The sequence below is a fragment of the Acanthopagrus latus genome, chromosome 6, assembly GCF_904848185.1.
Source record: "Acanthopagrus latus isolate v.2019 chromosome 6, fAcaLat1.1, whole genome shotgun sequence".
NCBI lineage: Eukaryota > Metazoa > Chordata > Actinopteri > Spariformes > Sparidae > Acanthopagrus > Acanthopagrus latus.
Genome location: NC_051044.1, coordinates 17,914,939 through 17,930,273, shown reverse-complemented (window position 1 = coordinate 17,930,273; position 15,335 = coordinate 17,914,939). Strand labels below are relative to the sequence as shown.

Here is a 15,335-nt window from a genome sequence, read left to right as displayed (position 1 = left end):
TATAAAATATAGTTATTTACAATAAAATTACTTTTCCAGCCCTAATTTCTTTTTTGTGGTGGGACATAAGTGTGCAATTGCATTGTAAAGGTTGAAATAAACCAATTCAGTCAAGTAGCTCCTTATGGTTTTGCTGAAAATGTCTTCTTTGTCAAGACAATAATTCTAATGTCCTGTGGATTACAATATATCAAATCACAATCCTTAAATAAGGATAACAACAGTTATATGTAGTGTAAAAAAGGTCTATATTCTGTAGCATTAATATTTTACTGTAACCCCCTCATTAAGCAGTTGTAAGCAGTGTATAAACACTTAGTTTACGATTGCAGCTTTGCTTTGAGAAGTATTAGTTTTTTTTAAATCAGCAACTGTAAATCCTGAAATTGTTAACAAATATGGTACATTCATGTGTCCTTCTCTTACATGTGCTTTATAAAGTTAAAGTTGTTACCAGTGCCTTGTAGCAGCAGACAAATATAAAGGAAGTGAAATGATCTAGTCAGTTGGAAACTTCCCTGGACAAATATTAACATCCCATTATTGTATAAAATGTGACAACCTTGCACACAAAAAGGCAACTGTTCCTCAGAAGAAAATCATGAAGTAGTTTAAGTTCACACCATTCATACAAGCAGGAGAGTCAGTCGATTGAGCCTTTTTCCACAAAAGGTTTTATTGAGAATGTTTTCTATAAGTTTGTTCTGAAATGCATTTCTCTTTACATATTCAAAAGACTTTTATCTTACACTGAAGACAAATTCAAATTATTTAATGCATGGTCTATGTACAGAAAATCATAATGTGTCAGTTGTGGAAAAGTGATTAAAGTAAGTATGCTTAGAGCAGACAATTAAAAAAAACAGAACAATATAAATTTAAGGAAGTGGCAACAAAAAAAATGAATGTGACATGTGAGTTAATACTGCATCTCCCTGGGAATGCCATACAGTAAAACAGCGAGGACCTTTCTTTTCTTTCTTTTTTTATCTTTGAATGGTTCACAAAAATAAGATGAACAAATTTCTTTTGACAGTTGGACCCCAATGTGAGCTCCACATCCTCTCTCTTCTCACAAGACCCTGCTGAAACCACAGCTCTAACACAGGGTCACAAATCAGGAGAAATGACAGTACTTGATTCAGCTTCTGGTCCACACCTTCTTGAATTGCCAGTTTGACAGAAAAAATAAAATACAGCTGAAAATAAAAAGTATAAACTAAGATAACACCAAGCAGAACATCGAGTGCTTCTTTGCACGCAACAGGCAGTTGACCTCCGTCATCCTGGTCAAGTATGCCGGCATACTGAAGCGCTCTATAGTCAGTCTGAAAAAAGGACCAAACCCCTGCAGGACTCCACCTCACCCACAACAGAAGCCTTTAAATGAATCCTGGGGAGCTATAATCTCGAGTCAGTTAGAAAATCTGGTGAAGTACAGCTGAAAAAAGTTGGTCTTGGTGTTATTCACAGAGGGAGCAACAAGCTGTGTGCAGCCCCACCAACTCACTAGGTCCCATTTCAGCCGAGATTCCTGAAGATTCCTCAAACTCGAGAGCTGACGATGCAGGGGCGTCATATAGATGTAAAACAAATGCAAAGTTGGTGATTGTAATAAAAGTTGATTGAAGGTGGGAGGACATTGGCTTTTTCTAGAAGAGCAGGGCCCCCATGCTGCCAACTTCACTCTGTTCTTTCACAAAGATCTCAAAGTACTGGTAGATGATGGTGACGGCCAGCAGGATACCAGTGCCAGAGCCAATGGCTCCAAGGAAGTCTGCCATTACTGATAAACCACCGATACACAGCCCACCAAAGGCAGCGGCAGTAGGAATGTACCTAAAACACAAAACAGAGAGATTTATTAAATATTACAGAAATTCACCTTCAGGTCTTCAGTCGAAATGCTAAGTAGTAAGAATGGCAGATATTCAATACGTTTATATTGATTGTGGAGAAGTGACAAATGGAAAATACACTTCAGGTTTTCTTGCAAAGAGTTGGAACATAAACACCACCCACAAGTTTGTCAGTTAAATATACAACTACAATCAGCAGCCTGTCCAAAACCCAAAGATATTCAGTTTGTGGTCACAGAAGTATGAAGAAACCAGAAAATATTTGCTTTTAAGAAGCTGGCATCAAAGGAATTTTGACTTTATTTTTTTAATTTCCTTATTCTCAAACAGAGTACTTGGTTATCAAAATAGTTGCCAATAAACTTCATAGTTGAAACTTTATCGATTACTCTACAACTACTTTAAGTCGTTCATATTGTGACAGCACACCAAGCCATGACCACAACTGAGGAAATCTTGAGCAATAAGAATGGGAGTCGCAATCTTGAAATGCTGCCACGCTGCCAGCTTTAGTGTGGCTCAATAATTGACATTTTTGCACTTTGTACCATTGAAAAGGATCTTAACTTTTATTTGTTTGGGTGAAACAACATTTCTAAGGACACAGAAATCTTATTGCAAAGGAAAAGGTTTAATGTGTTTCTTCTATACATCTTAGATTTTCTGATGAAGTATATAAATAGAAAACAAGAGGGAACTGCACAAAAAAAATAATTTTGATTTTACCTGTTCAGCTCATGGACCATTGAGGTTTCTCTGTGTCCCCTCATCACCATCTGCTGCTCCTTCAGCTGCTTCGCCACCTGGATCAAAGTGAATAAAAGAGCATTAAAACTTAGTCCGTTTGAAATAAACCCATCAAACCAGCTGCTTAAAAGTCTTTACAACGTACGTCTTTGGCAGAGGAGCCTGAAACTTCAATCCAGGTTTTGGAGAAAAAGGCACATGATCCAAGCATGAAGACAATGTAGATGACTGCATGGACCGGGTCGTCAAGAACAGAACCAAATGACTCAGGGGGGGAGAGGTAGTAACAGAGTCCACCTACAGGGTAGGCTCGGGCTGGACCACCTGATGATGTGTCCTATAAACAAAAGAAAAGAATAAAAGCTTTAATAGACATCTGGGCTTTAAAATAATAGATAATATAATAATAAATAATAATATGTCATTTTTGGAGACTCATTATCTGAATAAAGCTGAACAAACTGAACAGAAAGGTGTGATTAAATGTATACTTACAGACCAAGTGCCCAGCAGATTAACCAGGAAGTTGCCGCTGAAGCGTGTGGAAAGCATCTGGGAGATAACGTACAAGTTGGAGACCAAAGCAGACTGCAGGATGATTGGGATGTTGGAGGTGTAGAAGAGCTTGATGGGATAGGTGTTGTACTGGCCACGGTAGCGGGCAGACTTGATGGGCAGATCAACCCTGAATCCCTGTGACAAGAGGACAACGTGTAGGACATGTGAGCAATGAACTGTCGGCACTCCCCTAACTGAAATATCGCGTCCTTTAACAATTCCCACTTTAAACTTTGAGAAATGCTGCATATCACAAAGTCCAGGCACTCACCTGAAAGTATATCACTACAGCAAAGACAAAGACTGTGGCAATGAGGTTCATGAGGTTGGGCAGGTTCTGTCTGTAGAAGGCCTCTCTCAAAGCACGCACTTTGTCTGTCCGAGTGGCCAGCAGATGGAAAAGCGCAATGATTGCTCCCTCAAACTCTGTGCCTGGGAACATGACAAGTCACAAGAATTAGCCACGGTTCTAGAGAGTGCAGAGAAGTAACAAAATGGACTTTGCTCACTGCTATGGCATTTACATCTATCAAACAAAAATGGAAACAAATCTCTGACTGTCTGTCCTTCGATTTTCTTAACAACCATTCATCAGATAGACTTAACATTTGGCTGAGGTGTTGCTTAGGTCCCAAGGAAGTGCAGCATCTACAGCGAAGTTTTTTGGATAACTACCCATTTTGCGCTCTTACCTCTTCCAGTGTTAACTGTCGTGGGGCTGAAGGCCTTCCAGACAATCGTCTCACAGATGTTGGTCGCAATGAACAGTGAGATTCCTGAACCAAGACCATAGCCCTTCTGAAGCAACTCATCCAGCAGCAGCACAATCATTCCAGCCACAAACAGCTGTGGAAGAACAACACAGATTCAGTCAACTGAGAAACACAGAGACAGGTGAAAATATTTCATAGCTGTGAAATTCACTTTATTGAAAAGTCTTAGTTTAAATGAACAGTGTGAGCAGGGGCATAGTTTACTTTATGGTTAAACTCTAACAAACCAGGTGTTTATGTAATTCAACTAATGAAAAATGACTACCTGAGTTTGATAACTAGACATCATGAGAAGTTTGTTTGAGATACTTGATTCATCTCTTGGACTTGAGTAAGACGTCAGCTTATATCAGTGACGTCAGTTTCAGGCTCTTTAATCGATGAAAAATGATATGTTTGATAATGATTAGTTTAAATGTTAACATGACTGTAGGGGATTTGTCTGCATTAAAAAAATCACTTATATTTAAGGAACTTTGGGGGAGCAGGGAAGCTGATACCAGAAGTTCATTGAAAAAACACATAACAGGAGAGAAATATAGGTATAATCCACATATTATTATGTCCTTTCTACATCATATCATTTTCATTTTAGTGTGTAATTAAAGACTATTTCAATGATAGAATACATATCTGAAGTCAAATCACACAACTGTTTGTGACAAATTTGACGAAAAGATTCCCGTTTTCACCTGAATGATGATGAGCAGACAGATTCCTGCACCCATCTCTGAAGGATCTCCATACATGCCGGTCATCACGTACACGATGGCCTGGCCGATGGTGATGATCATTCCAAACACTGAACAACATGAACATGAGGTTAGACAATTTATGGACATAATGATGGAATCTAACCTCCTCCTGTTGAGACCTTACTTACATTTCTGAGCGCCATTAAACAGAGCTCTGTCCTTTGGCGTGTCTCCAACTTCGATGATCTTAGCTCCAGCAAGCAGCTGCATTATCAGGCCTGAGGTGACGATAGGCGAGATACCCAGCTCCATAAGGGTACCTGGAGGGAGATATTCAAGTCAGGAAATTCCAGCAGAAGAGCAGACATGCATTTTATATCTTACTTGTTTATCAGCATGACAATTACCTCTGTTTGAAGCCAGAATGACTCTCATCCAGTAGAAGGGATCTGCAGAGTCTGAGGACATGATGCCAAACAAGGGGATCTGGAGGAAAACAATGTGAGAGATCAAGTCCAACTTCAAGTACAAATTGTAATCAGATTATTAGTGTAGATAAAAAAATTAAATTACTAAGCACAACACAAGATGCAAACCTGTGAGTTTCTCACTTTAGATTTTAAAATGTCTGGACACACATATTGTCCAAATTGCGCAGTGCTCATTTCATTGCAGGTGGTTAAGGATTTTGTGTTTTTAATGATCAATCAGTGGAAAATTAATCTGTAATTCTATTTCATTTATTGACTATGCACTTTCTCTTCCTTTTTTCCCCATTTTCATCCTAAATTAATCTCTTTGTTGTTGGATGACAGCAGGAAACCACTGCAAATTGAATGCATCATTTTGGAATATGACCAGTAGTGATTTGCAGTTGCCATATTTCTTATTTTGTTGAATGAAATAGGTCAATTCAAAATTAATTACAAACAATTGATAGATTAGTAAGTAATTCAAATAAGTTACCTCTAGATAAAAGAAACCTGACATGGTTCATTCTGAGAATCCACACAGAGACGACCGACGACCTGTACTCACTTCATTAATAATATGTTGCTTCTCAGACCGTTAATGAAGGTCATTCAACAATTTCATTTGAAGGTCAAATAACCAAATTGTTTCAATAAAGTAAAGACAAGCAGTAGTTTTTCATTTAAATTAAATGGTTTCCATCTTCCATGTAGTCGAACAAACAAGCTGAGTGAAGCAACAGATTATGTTTAAGTAAAGACATTGATTAATCAATGGTGACACTTACCTGGCAACACACCAGGAAGATGAACAGAGTGATGGCAGTCCATAATACCTTCTCTCTGAACTGGATCTGGTGGACAGTCACATTATGAGAGGTTTAACATCAAATAACTAAAGCAGCACCGAAAGCAAATGTGCTAATAAAATGGCCACAAGTCTCACCTTTCTTTCAGGTTTTTGGATCTCTGGCAGAACTGCACAGAACGGCTTTATCACCTCCAGGAATTTGACTGAAAACAGGCAGACATAAAACATTTACGTGTATCAACTGAAAATAATAGCTGGTCGGTGTCAGTGGGACGTGGCAGTGAAATGTGGGCGGACTCACGGCACATCTGAACTGACAATAAGCAACACTTAACAGATTTGATTACCAAATAATGTATTTGTATCACGTTGATTCCAGATATTTTTGCTAGACCTTTCCATTATATTTTAACTCGTGTATGTGATTAGCATTAGGCAGATGCACAAGGAGCAGCAGGCTGGAGATAACAGGGGTAGTGTTATGCGTCGTCATCACTAGACTGTCAATGTCTTTGAATGAGTGGCTAACTAGTTAGCTTAAAAGATGTGTTCAGCCAACGAGAGCCACCGTGGCGCTTCTAAGATCTCACTACAAGCAAGCTACCACGGTTAAAAAAGTAACAATCAAGTGTTTGATTAAATCCACGCACAACTTGTTATTACAAAAGGCTTAATATAATAAAAAAAGCAACTGCTAGCTAGCAACGTAAGCTAGCTTGTTAGCAATGCCAGCGCTAATGCCGTTAGCTAACTAAGTTGTCTAAAACAGGACAAATATCACTATGAGTCTGACTGAACGTGCTCGAGATATAAAGTCTCCTACGACTCGTGTGTGAAAGTCATACTCACTGCCCATGATGTCCTAGCTGGCCACCTCTGTGCTCCTTTACCATGTAAATCTGAGCCAACTCAACCTCACTACTGACTGAGCGGAGCCGCCGGGAGGAGGAGAGGAGGAGGAGAAACTTTAGAGACACGTCACCACTACAGACACGGACAGCGACCATTTAAAGAGCCACGCGCCACTCAGGACACCGGTACACCGGCCTCTAACGTTCATCTGGACATTTGTGTTTTTCAAGGGTCAAATAAGAGCGCAGAGTGAGTGCTCGGTTTTATTGGGAGAGTTCAATAATGTCAGTGCTAATTCACTGCGACAACTCCACATTCTTCTTCTTCTTCTTCTTCTTCTTCTATTCGTATGTAACACTTGAAATAAATGATAATTAAATTACTTAAATAACTGAAATTGTGAGGTCCATTGCGTCGTCCCCTTTCACATTACACTGATGCCTCGTCTTACCGTGTCTTCATCTAGATTTGGTACCTTTCCTCAGTTGACACCAGTTTACATGAAGCATACCCTCAAATACAGTTTTGTTTAATGAAATGATTACAAGCCAGCAGACATACAGCAAACCTGCAGCAGGGCAGTAGTCTAGCACATAAATCAAAACCTTCATTTAAACCTAAAAAACATTGACGTTTCCCTCATTTACAATGATGACAAGATACACAAAAGCGTAAAACAAACAAACAAATAAAATAATAAATAAAATAAGATAATCAAAAGAACAATAGTTAGTGAAAACCACTCCACTCTGAAGTGAAGTGTTTTGAGATCCCCTTGAATTCTGCAGGGGTAAATACTGATGTGTATCTAAGAAGCTACATTTTTTGGAATTCAACTGTGGTCAACATATGACAAAATTATAATGGTCCACCAACAGTATATAAAACAGTTGACATTAGCTCCCACAGCTACCCAGCTTCACCATTAATACACTTCTTACAATAGATTACTACACTGATAACATTAAAAAAAAAGAAAAAAAAGATGTGATTTGATTACAGAGACACTCAGTGAATATAGCCCTCTAATGAGATTACAATAGTATAATTAAGAATGATATGTCATATACACACACAACACTTAAGTCTCACACAACATCAGTCTGGTCTTGAGGGAAAATGATTACACAAGACTAAACTAGAGGAGTTTATCCATATCTCTAGTCTTAATTTGTATGTGTTTTGAATTCAGATATTCCAGAGGTACAGGAAAGTAATCAAATTGTGTTACTGTCTTATTGTGATACATAGATTACATTAGTGACGACACATTCAAAGAGGCAATTAGCAGCGACACAAATACAACTATCTGCCCCAACCCTTTTTAAGAAGCCACAGTTTTGGCTTCAGGCAGCTCTGGCTGCATCCACCCCTGCATGAATACACGTATGTCTCCACCTGAGGGCAGCAGTGCCCTGAGAAAGATTTAGAGAAGTAAACACAGGCAGTTTGAGACAGCATCTCTCAAGCCAGCCAGATTGTCAACAAAGACAGAGCCACACAGGCATGAAGGGAAGGACAAAATAGCAGCATCTCTTAACAATGCCAATAAATACAATACAACAGCCCTTTGTAATTGTAAACATTATCACGTTTCTAGAGAGAGGGCGGCTGGTGGCTCCACTGCACAATGGTGGGCGAAAAGTTGCGTTGGGTGCTCTTGGAAAACGGGAGAAAAGGGTGATTTAGAAAAAAAACAAGCCAGGCACTGAAAGAAAACATCAACAGACAGAGGCACTGAAAGAAAACATCAACAGACAGAAACACTGAAAAGCTTTTACTCTAGTGGCTGAAACATTAAAAGTCAGCCATTAGGTCTTCATCAGGGGCTACAAACAACCATGTGGCCCCACCTATATAGCGGCCTCAGCCAATGGGAGGCCTTCACATGGCCTGGATAATGACACACCAGGTGAAGCAAATTCAAGTTAATGAAGCAATGAAACAACCATAGATGAGCAGACACAGATGTTTTTCAGATTCACATGCTTACAAAATACACAATAGGCACCCATGTATTGATGTGTTACCCCATAAAGGCTGTGAGAAGAGAGGGGGAGCCTCTACAGAAACAATAGACTACTGAAAACATGTGAAGTCTATGTCCTCATTAAGACCAGGATACTTCAGAGCATCCATGTGTATGGATCCAAAAAAGCCTCCCTTTGAGTTTTTGTATTCCGTACCCTCTGCTGACCAAACTTTGACGTCCTTGACACCCTCATTGTGCAACAATGACTCATAAGCACTCTGATATTCTCTGAGGGGTCTATCGCAACACTCAGACTTTTAGAATTCAGTCCATATATTTACATGGCGCCGGTTCAGGTGAGATCCGAATGAGGAACACAAAGTTTGCATCAGCACTGGCGATTGTCAAGGCAGAGGCCAACAAACATCGGCATTTACTGAGGGGCTCAGTAGAAGGCAGTGAAAGATGACAGACCGTCGGACAACAGGAAGTCGTAAAAAGCATTTCTCACATAGCTGAAATAGGAGGACAAGCACACGCAGTGTAGCAGGGAAAGAGCAGAGTCCCTCAGAGTGCTCGCTGAGAACAGAGTGGTCATCTTGTTGGGGCACATGGGAAAAGATTCCTTCTCCAACAGAGTGAGGCCTTATCTGAAGCTGTCAGAGAAGCAAAAGCTGTCACGCGCTATTTTCTAGAGAATCTCATCTGAAGAAGAAGTTACGTTTGAATTGTCGCAGTCAGTCACCACGACACCGACGAGGAACACGAGGAAACAAACACGCCTGACTGACAGCTCACACACTGCAGAGCTCCAATATCCACTTATCTAATACACCAAAGCTGTGATGTTTGGACCTACACTGCTCTTCATAGGAGCAAAAATCATCCTCTAAAGTTATGTAGTGTGTTTGTTTAAAAACCAAACAAAGTGCATAAACCAGGACACACAGGAACAAACAGCCCCCAGCCAAGCAATCGGTTATATACCCAATCGTAAAACAGCAAACTCTTGTTTGTTTTGTTTTATTTTGTTTGTTTTTTAACAGATACTGTTATCTGTCTGATTATTTTCAACAAAGGGAGATAACAGGAATTACAGGAGAGAGAAGATGTGAATGAGAGTGTGCTGGGCACGTCAAAGTTCATTGTCTGCACTTTGACTGCAAGGTTGTAAAAATAAATAATTTGATTCAACCTTAACTCTACATGTGCAGCGTAAAAGTAGACCTTTTATGTTGACAGTATCTGATCTTCTATGACGCAGTTCATATTGAGATGAATGGAGTTTTGACTGCCAGGAACAGTATTTATTGATCTAAACCAATAGACTTGACCTATTTTTTCTCAATCTCTGAGCTTTGAAGAATTAGTTTTGAAGTCCACCAAACATTTCTTAAGCTTCACAGCAAAAACAGCTGATTTTTTTTTTTTTTTTTTAAAAACAATAAAAACAACTGCAGAAAAACATAAATTGGCTGCATACAGCTCTTCCTGCATAATCAAAGTCTCTGAGAGCCGAAAAATCCCACATTGATTTGAAATGACCACATTTACACCCTTGATGGGCAGTTGAGCTTGTGAACCCACTTCAGACTCTACAGAGACCTGCGCTGAGCTGGATGAGCCGTATGGAACCATTTTATGTTTTTTATGTCCCTATCTACCTCAGTTGTGAAGGAGAACGCTGAAACACTGTTTCGCTGTGAAGCTCCAGAAATGTGTTGTTGACTAACAACCGTCCCCTGCCTTTCCATTGACATGTGAGTGAGCAGATACTGACAGAATTTTCATTTTTGGGTGAACTTATCCTTTAAGTAATGCCAACATTAATGATGAGGTGTATATGTGAGCATCACAAGCTCACACACTCGTCTGTGTGAGTGAGCACACGGACACATGAGAGGGTTACTCAGCAGCAGCTCTTACATAAGACTTTGACTTTGCTGTAACGTGGAGGAATGCTGAATTCCTTGAACTTCTACAGTTGTAGCCCAGCATTTTTTTCTGACATCTACCTCATTCCTCCTTGCTTTGCCTCGTAGAGTTTGGCCTCCACTGGTGTGTGTTTCTCGTTCTTGTCATATATAAACCCGGAGCACCCTACATTCACATCCCTGCCTCTCAAAAGGCCCGCATTCATGTCGAATTTTTTTTGTTTGTTCCTCGAACTCACTACGATATCTACGTTATGTGTGTGTGAAGCACATTATCACAGTAGTAGATAACTGGGAATCATGAGATCGGAGGGGAAAGCAGATGTCAGGGGCGTTGAGGGGGAAACAATCAGATATTTACAGTGACGGGAGAATAGTACGGTCTCTACCATGGCGGGGGGGAGATGCATCGATACAAGAAAGCGGGTGGGAGTAAAGAGTCACAAGATCACCATGAGACAGAGCAGAGTGAGTCACTCCCTCCTCAGCTGTCCTATCCCGCTTCTCCTGCTTTCTGTCTGCTGCCACTCTGGGAAAACCACAACAGAACATTAGTATATTTTCTCGCCCTCTTATAAATTCTCAAGTGACTGATTTTTTTTTTTTATTATACAGTGAATTATATGTAAATGAGTTATTTGAGGTCCGTGCTGGCTTTAATATTAATCTCGGTAGCTCTTCTCTGTGGTGAACAGCTGCTCTGATCTCTTGGTGACCCACTGGTGACCGACTGCTGATATACTCCACAGAGACATGCAGTCATACAGTATATTTGCTCTACTGTAGGTCAGGGGTTAAGGTCGGCGAGCTTTAAACTGGTGGATTTGATTGTCCCCTTAATCCACTACGTTGATTTAGCAGACCGAAGAACACTGTGTCCTCGACCTCATGAACCAGGTTATATAAACATGTAGATCAAAGACCCCTGGCTCCTCCCTGCAGACATGTTCTCACACAGCTTTAGAGGGTTAATGAGGACCAGCTTGGCTCTTCAGCTTTGAATAAACACATCGTGCTTGATCCAGTAATTGCAGTATACAGTGGAAACGTCTCTCAGTTGCAGTGTATCACCCTGATAGTTGTGACATTTACGTCCAGATCATTTGGATGAAAGAGCTGAACCACAGTGGGGCTTTGCGCTAAATGCTAACATCCACCAGCTAAAATGTAGAAAATGACAGTGTTAGCATGCTGATGTTAAACAGGTATACAGAGTTGGAGAAATCACCCAAAATTCATAGTTGAGTAAAAGGAAAGGTGTTGCATTAAAATATTAATTCAAAGCACGTAAAAGTGTCCAAACCTGACCACTAGCTGCACAGCTAGTTGAGCTAACTAGCTTTGTAGCTTTCTGTGTTTATTCATTATTCTGATTATATACCTTTTCCTGATTATTGGAATCAGTGTTTTTTGTTGTTTTTTTTTAATTCAAATGCTGATAAAATAAATACATTCAAAGCTGCACTGCCTCGTCTCTGAAGCAGCTTGCAATCTGCAAAGCAACCAGTAACTACAGTTATCAAAAACGTGGTGGAGTAAAAAGTGCAATATTCGCTTCCTAATGTAGTGAGGTGGAAGGGATACAAAATGGATATACTCACATAAAGTACCTCTCATCAGTGCAGGTCTAATATTTTAACACAATTTGCCATATTAGTTTAGCATGTTAGCATGCTAACTACAAGCTAATTACCGATAAATGAAGGCTAGCCAAGAGTGAGAGTGATGTCACCAGTTTAGTTATTTAATCACAAACCAATCTATTGGACAAATGATTTTTTTTTTACCTTAGAATGGGAATTGATGAAAAGTCTGTCACTAAACTAATTCCAGCTCATGAATGTCTGCACAGAATTTCATGGTGACACATCCAGTACTGAACTGTTGAAACATTCCACTAAAATCAACTGCTGGTGGGGCTCGAGGGAAAGTCATCAGATCACCAGACCATAGGGAACCATGGATGTCTGTACAACACTCATAACAATACATCCCATAGTTGTTCGAAAATTTGTTGTTTGTTGTTGAGTTGTTTCAGTCTGGACCAAAGCAATGGATGACCAGCACTGCCAGCCGCACAGCCATGCAGCTAGCATTGCTTGGCTAAGACAGAACAGATTGTCCGTACACCTCCAATCCTGCTCAGTCTATAGGAACAAAAAAAACTGACGTGAGATGTCTAACTGGAGATCAGGCTTGGTAAATAATAGCACCTTGAAATCCCAGAGGAGCAGAGCAGGGAGGCCGTTAGCTGTTTTTGCCTTTGCCGTCACGCTAATCTCACTCTAACAGCTGTCCCTCAGTGTAGCTTCACTATGTTATGCAACATGTTTAAAGGTCCCCTGATATATATGCTCTCAACGGAACACAGCCCAGACATAAAATGTGCAGTCTCTTGTTACAGTGTGATAAGACTGGTTGTTCTTTATTGATAAACAACAGATAAACAGACATTTCTATTAAAAAAAAAAATCACTCAAAACAAAACAACACACACCGAAGAGGACCTGCTTTGTCTTGTAAAAGAAGACAACCCACTGGGAAATTCCTGCAGGAGAATGAAAAATCCACTGTGACATCAAACCATTGTCAGTGTGCTCTGCTATAATCTTTATTACTGTGATTAAAAAGTATCCTGTGACATAATTGTGCTGCAGCTGCATGAGAGTGTGTTTCACAGCTACTGAGAACTGTTCATTGAAGGACACCTCCTCCGCCACCCACTTACAGACACACTCACTCCTTATAATCCATCTACTGGCACCACAATGACTCCAGGGAAAGAGTCACGGCATGTCTGAAGTGGAAAATGTACATGGGGAGGATTAATGCAGCTATGTTTTAACCAGCGGAGATCCAAAACAATCCCACTGACAGGAGAGTGTGACAAGCCACAACATTTACCCCGCGAGAGTTAAGCGGCCTTGACTGGACAGTAGTAGTCATCGGGCTTAATCCAGATTATTCCAGATGACGAGCCCATAGCTCCCTCCGCCTGTCCTGTCCTGTCTGGGCTATTTTAAGCACACACACTCATGCAGGACACAGTTGTTGCTGTAGGGAGAATGAGTGTATGTGTGTTCTGTGATAAGAATACAAAAGTCTTGATTTCAACAGACTTACTGGATGGTTTGAACGACTGGGAATGGGCTTCTCTTTCTCAGCACACACACTGGTTTCCACGTACACCACGCGTTCACGTGCTCACATCACATCATCTTCACAGCGCATGTTTGTCCCTAAGAGTTTGACAGTTGTACTTATATCTGCAAAAATCAGGCAGTACGAGGTGTCAGCATCACATACATCACTTTTCCTCTGAACACCTGTCAGCCTCTCTGTTCTTTTGTTGTCCAATTTAACAAATGTTATTTATGACATCTAACTGCCAAGCACCTATTAAAACATACAGACAGGTGGTGAATTAAAAGCCTCGGTGATCCTGTCTCTTTAAGGCCCCTCCTCCTAAATACCCACTCTCCTCTGATTGGTCAGCTCACACACATCTTGGTGGTGTCTTATGCCATAGTCAACTGTATATAGGGTTAGGGTTAGTGTAATGTTATTCACCAAGAGAAAGAGAAGTTTGGGGAAGTGAATATGGAAATGGGAGGTGTTTGAGGTTTGGTCTCATACCTCATTATTATTTTTTCTTCAAAATTATTTTGCAGTCCTAGAATATATAATATACAATGTAGGCCCAGTTTATCAATGGTAACATTTGCTTGTCAAATTGATCAAATCCTCAATCTTCCAGAAAGGCCTGTGCAGATTCCAATGTCATGAAATGATCTTGGGGGAAAATGGTACTCTTATAACTGTTGCTAAAACAGCATCGGGAACATCGCTGGGAAGAATGGTGTTTCTTTTATTTCTTCAGTGAAGGGAGAGTTTTTGAATCTCTCTCAAGGGTCAATGTGATTGACACATTACTTTAAAGTGTATCCCATCTGTATAAATATGTGAGACAACAGATGCTTGTGGATTTGGTGGTATAAATAAAGTTGGGGATGGCCTGAAACAACCTCTAATCACAGCTGTTGACAAATAACACAAACGTTCTTTGACACAGCGAGGAGTTATATAATCCTAAAAACTCACTGGGTCCTATCTATCTATCTATCTATCTATCTATCTATCTATCTATCTATCTATCTATCTATCTATCTATCTATCTATCTATCTATCTATCTACCTACCTACCTACCTACATACCTAGGTAGGCTCTCAGGGACAGCGGTTCATGATATGATAAGGGTCTACATTAAAACAGTTCCAATACATTTACTACTGCTACAGAGGTAAAACTGTGTCCTGATATCAAAGTGGGCCAACAATCGTCAGGACAGAACACAGAGTATTTAGGTTTATTGTGTCGTAAATCCTCCCTCTGATCGGCTGTCACTTTATTCCTCCCAGTGGCTGCAAGTTGTTATCTGATCGATCCGTTGAGCAGGGTTCAAGGAGAGTTGCGTAACAGCGTGTGACATCGTCTTTGAACGTATGACGTGTGTGGTCCATGTGGGTACAGCACAGCACAGTTGTTTGGAGTGCCGTAACCTGTCATTTCTCTCATGGTTTTATTTATTTGGGTGGATAGCTGTCCAAGTGTTCTGAGGAACCTGGTTGGAGTCATCCAGCTACATTCTGTCCAAAATTGTGAG

General features: G+C 40.3%; 1 protein-coding gene across 1 annotated transcript; it reads right to left on the bottom strand.

The window, feature by feature from the left end:
• Nucleotides 1–651: 651 nt before the first annotated feature.
• On the bottom strand, nt 652–6,915 carry sec61a1 (SEC61 translocon subunit alpha 1). Its single transcript, XM_037102069.1, has 12 exons — nt 6,763–6,915; nt 6,049–6,116; nt 5,891–5,956; nt 5,040–5,118; nt 4,821–4,952; nt 4,630–4,739; nt 3,857–4,010; nt 3,436–3,596; nt 3,102–3,299; nt 2,752–2,943; nt 2,586–2,662; nt 652–1,839 (listed from the first exon to the last, which is right to left on the bottom strand). The coding sequence occupies exons 1-12, from the start codon at nt 6,767–6,769 to the stop codon at nt 1,653–1,655; spliced, it is 1,431 nt and encodes a 476-aa protein (XP_036957964.1). The 5' UTR covers nt 6,770–6,915; the 3' UTR covers nt 652–1,652.
• Nucleotides 6,916–15,335: the final 8,420 nt, after the last annotated feature.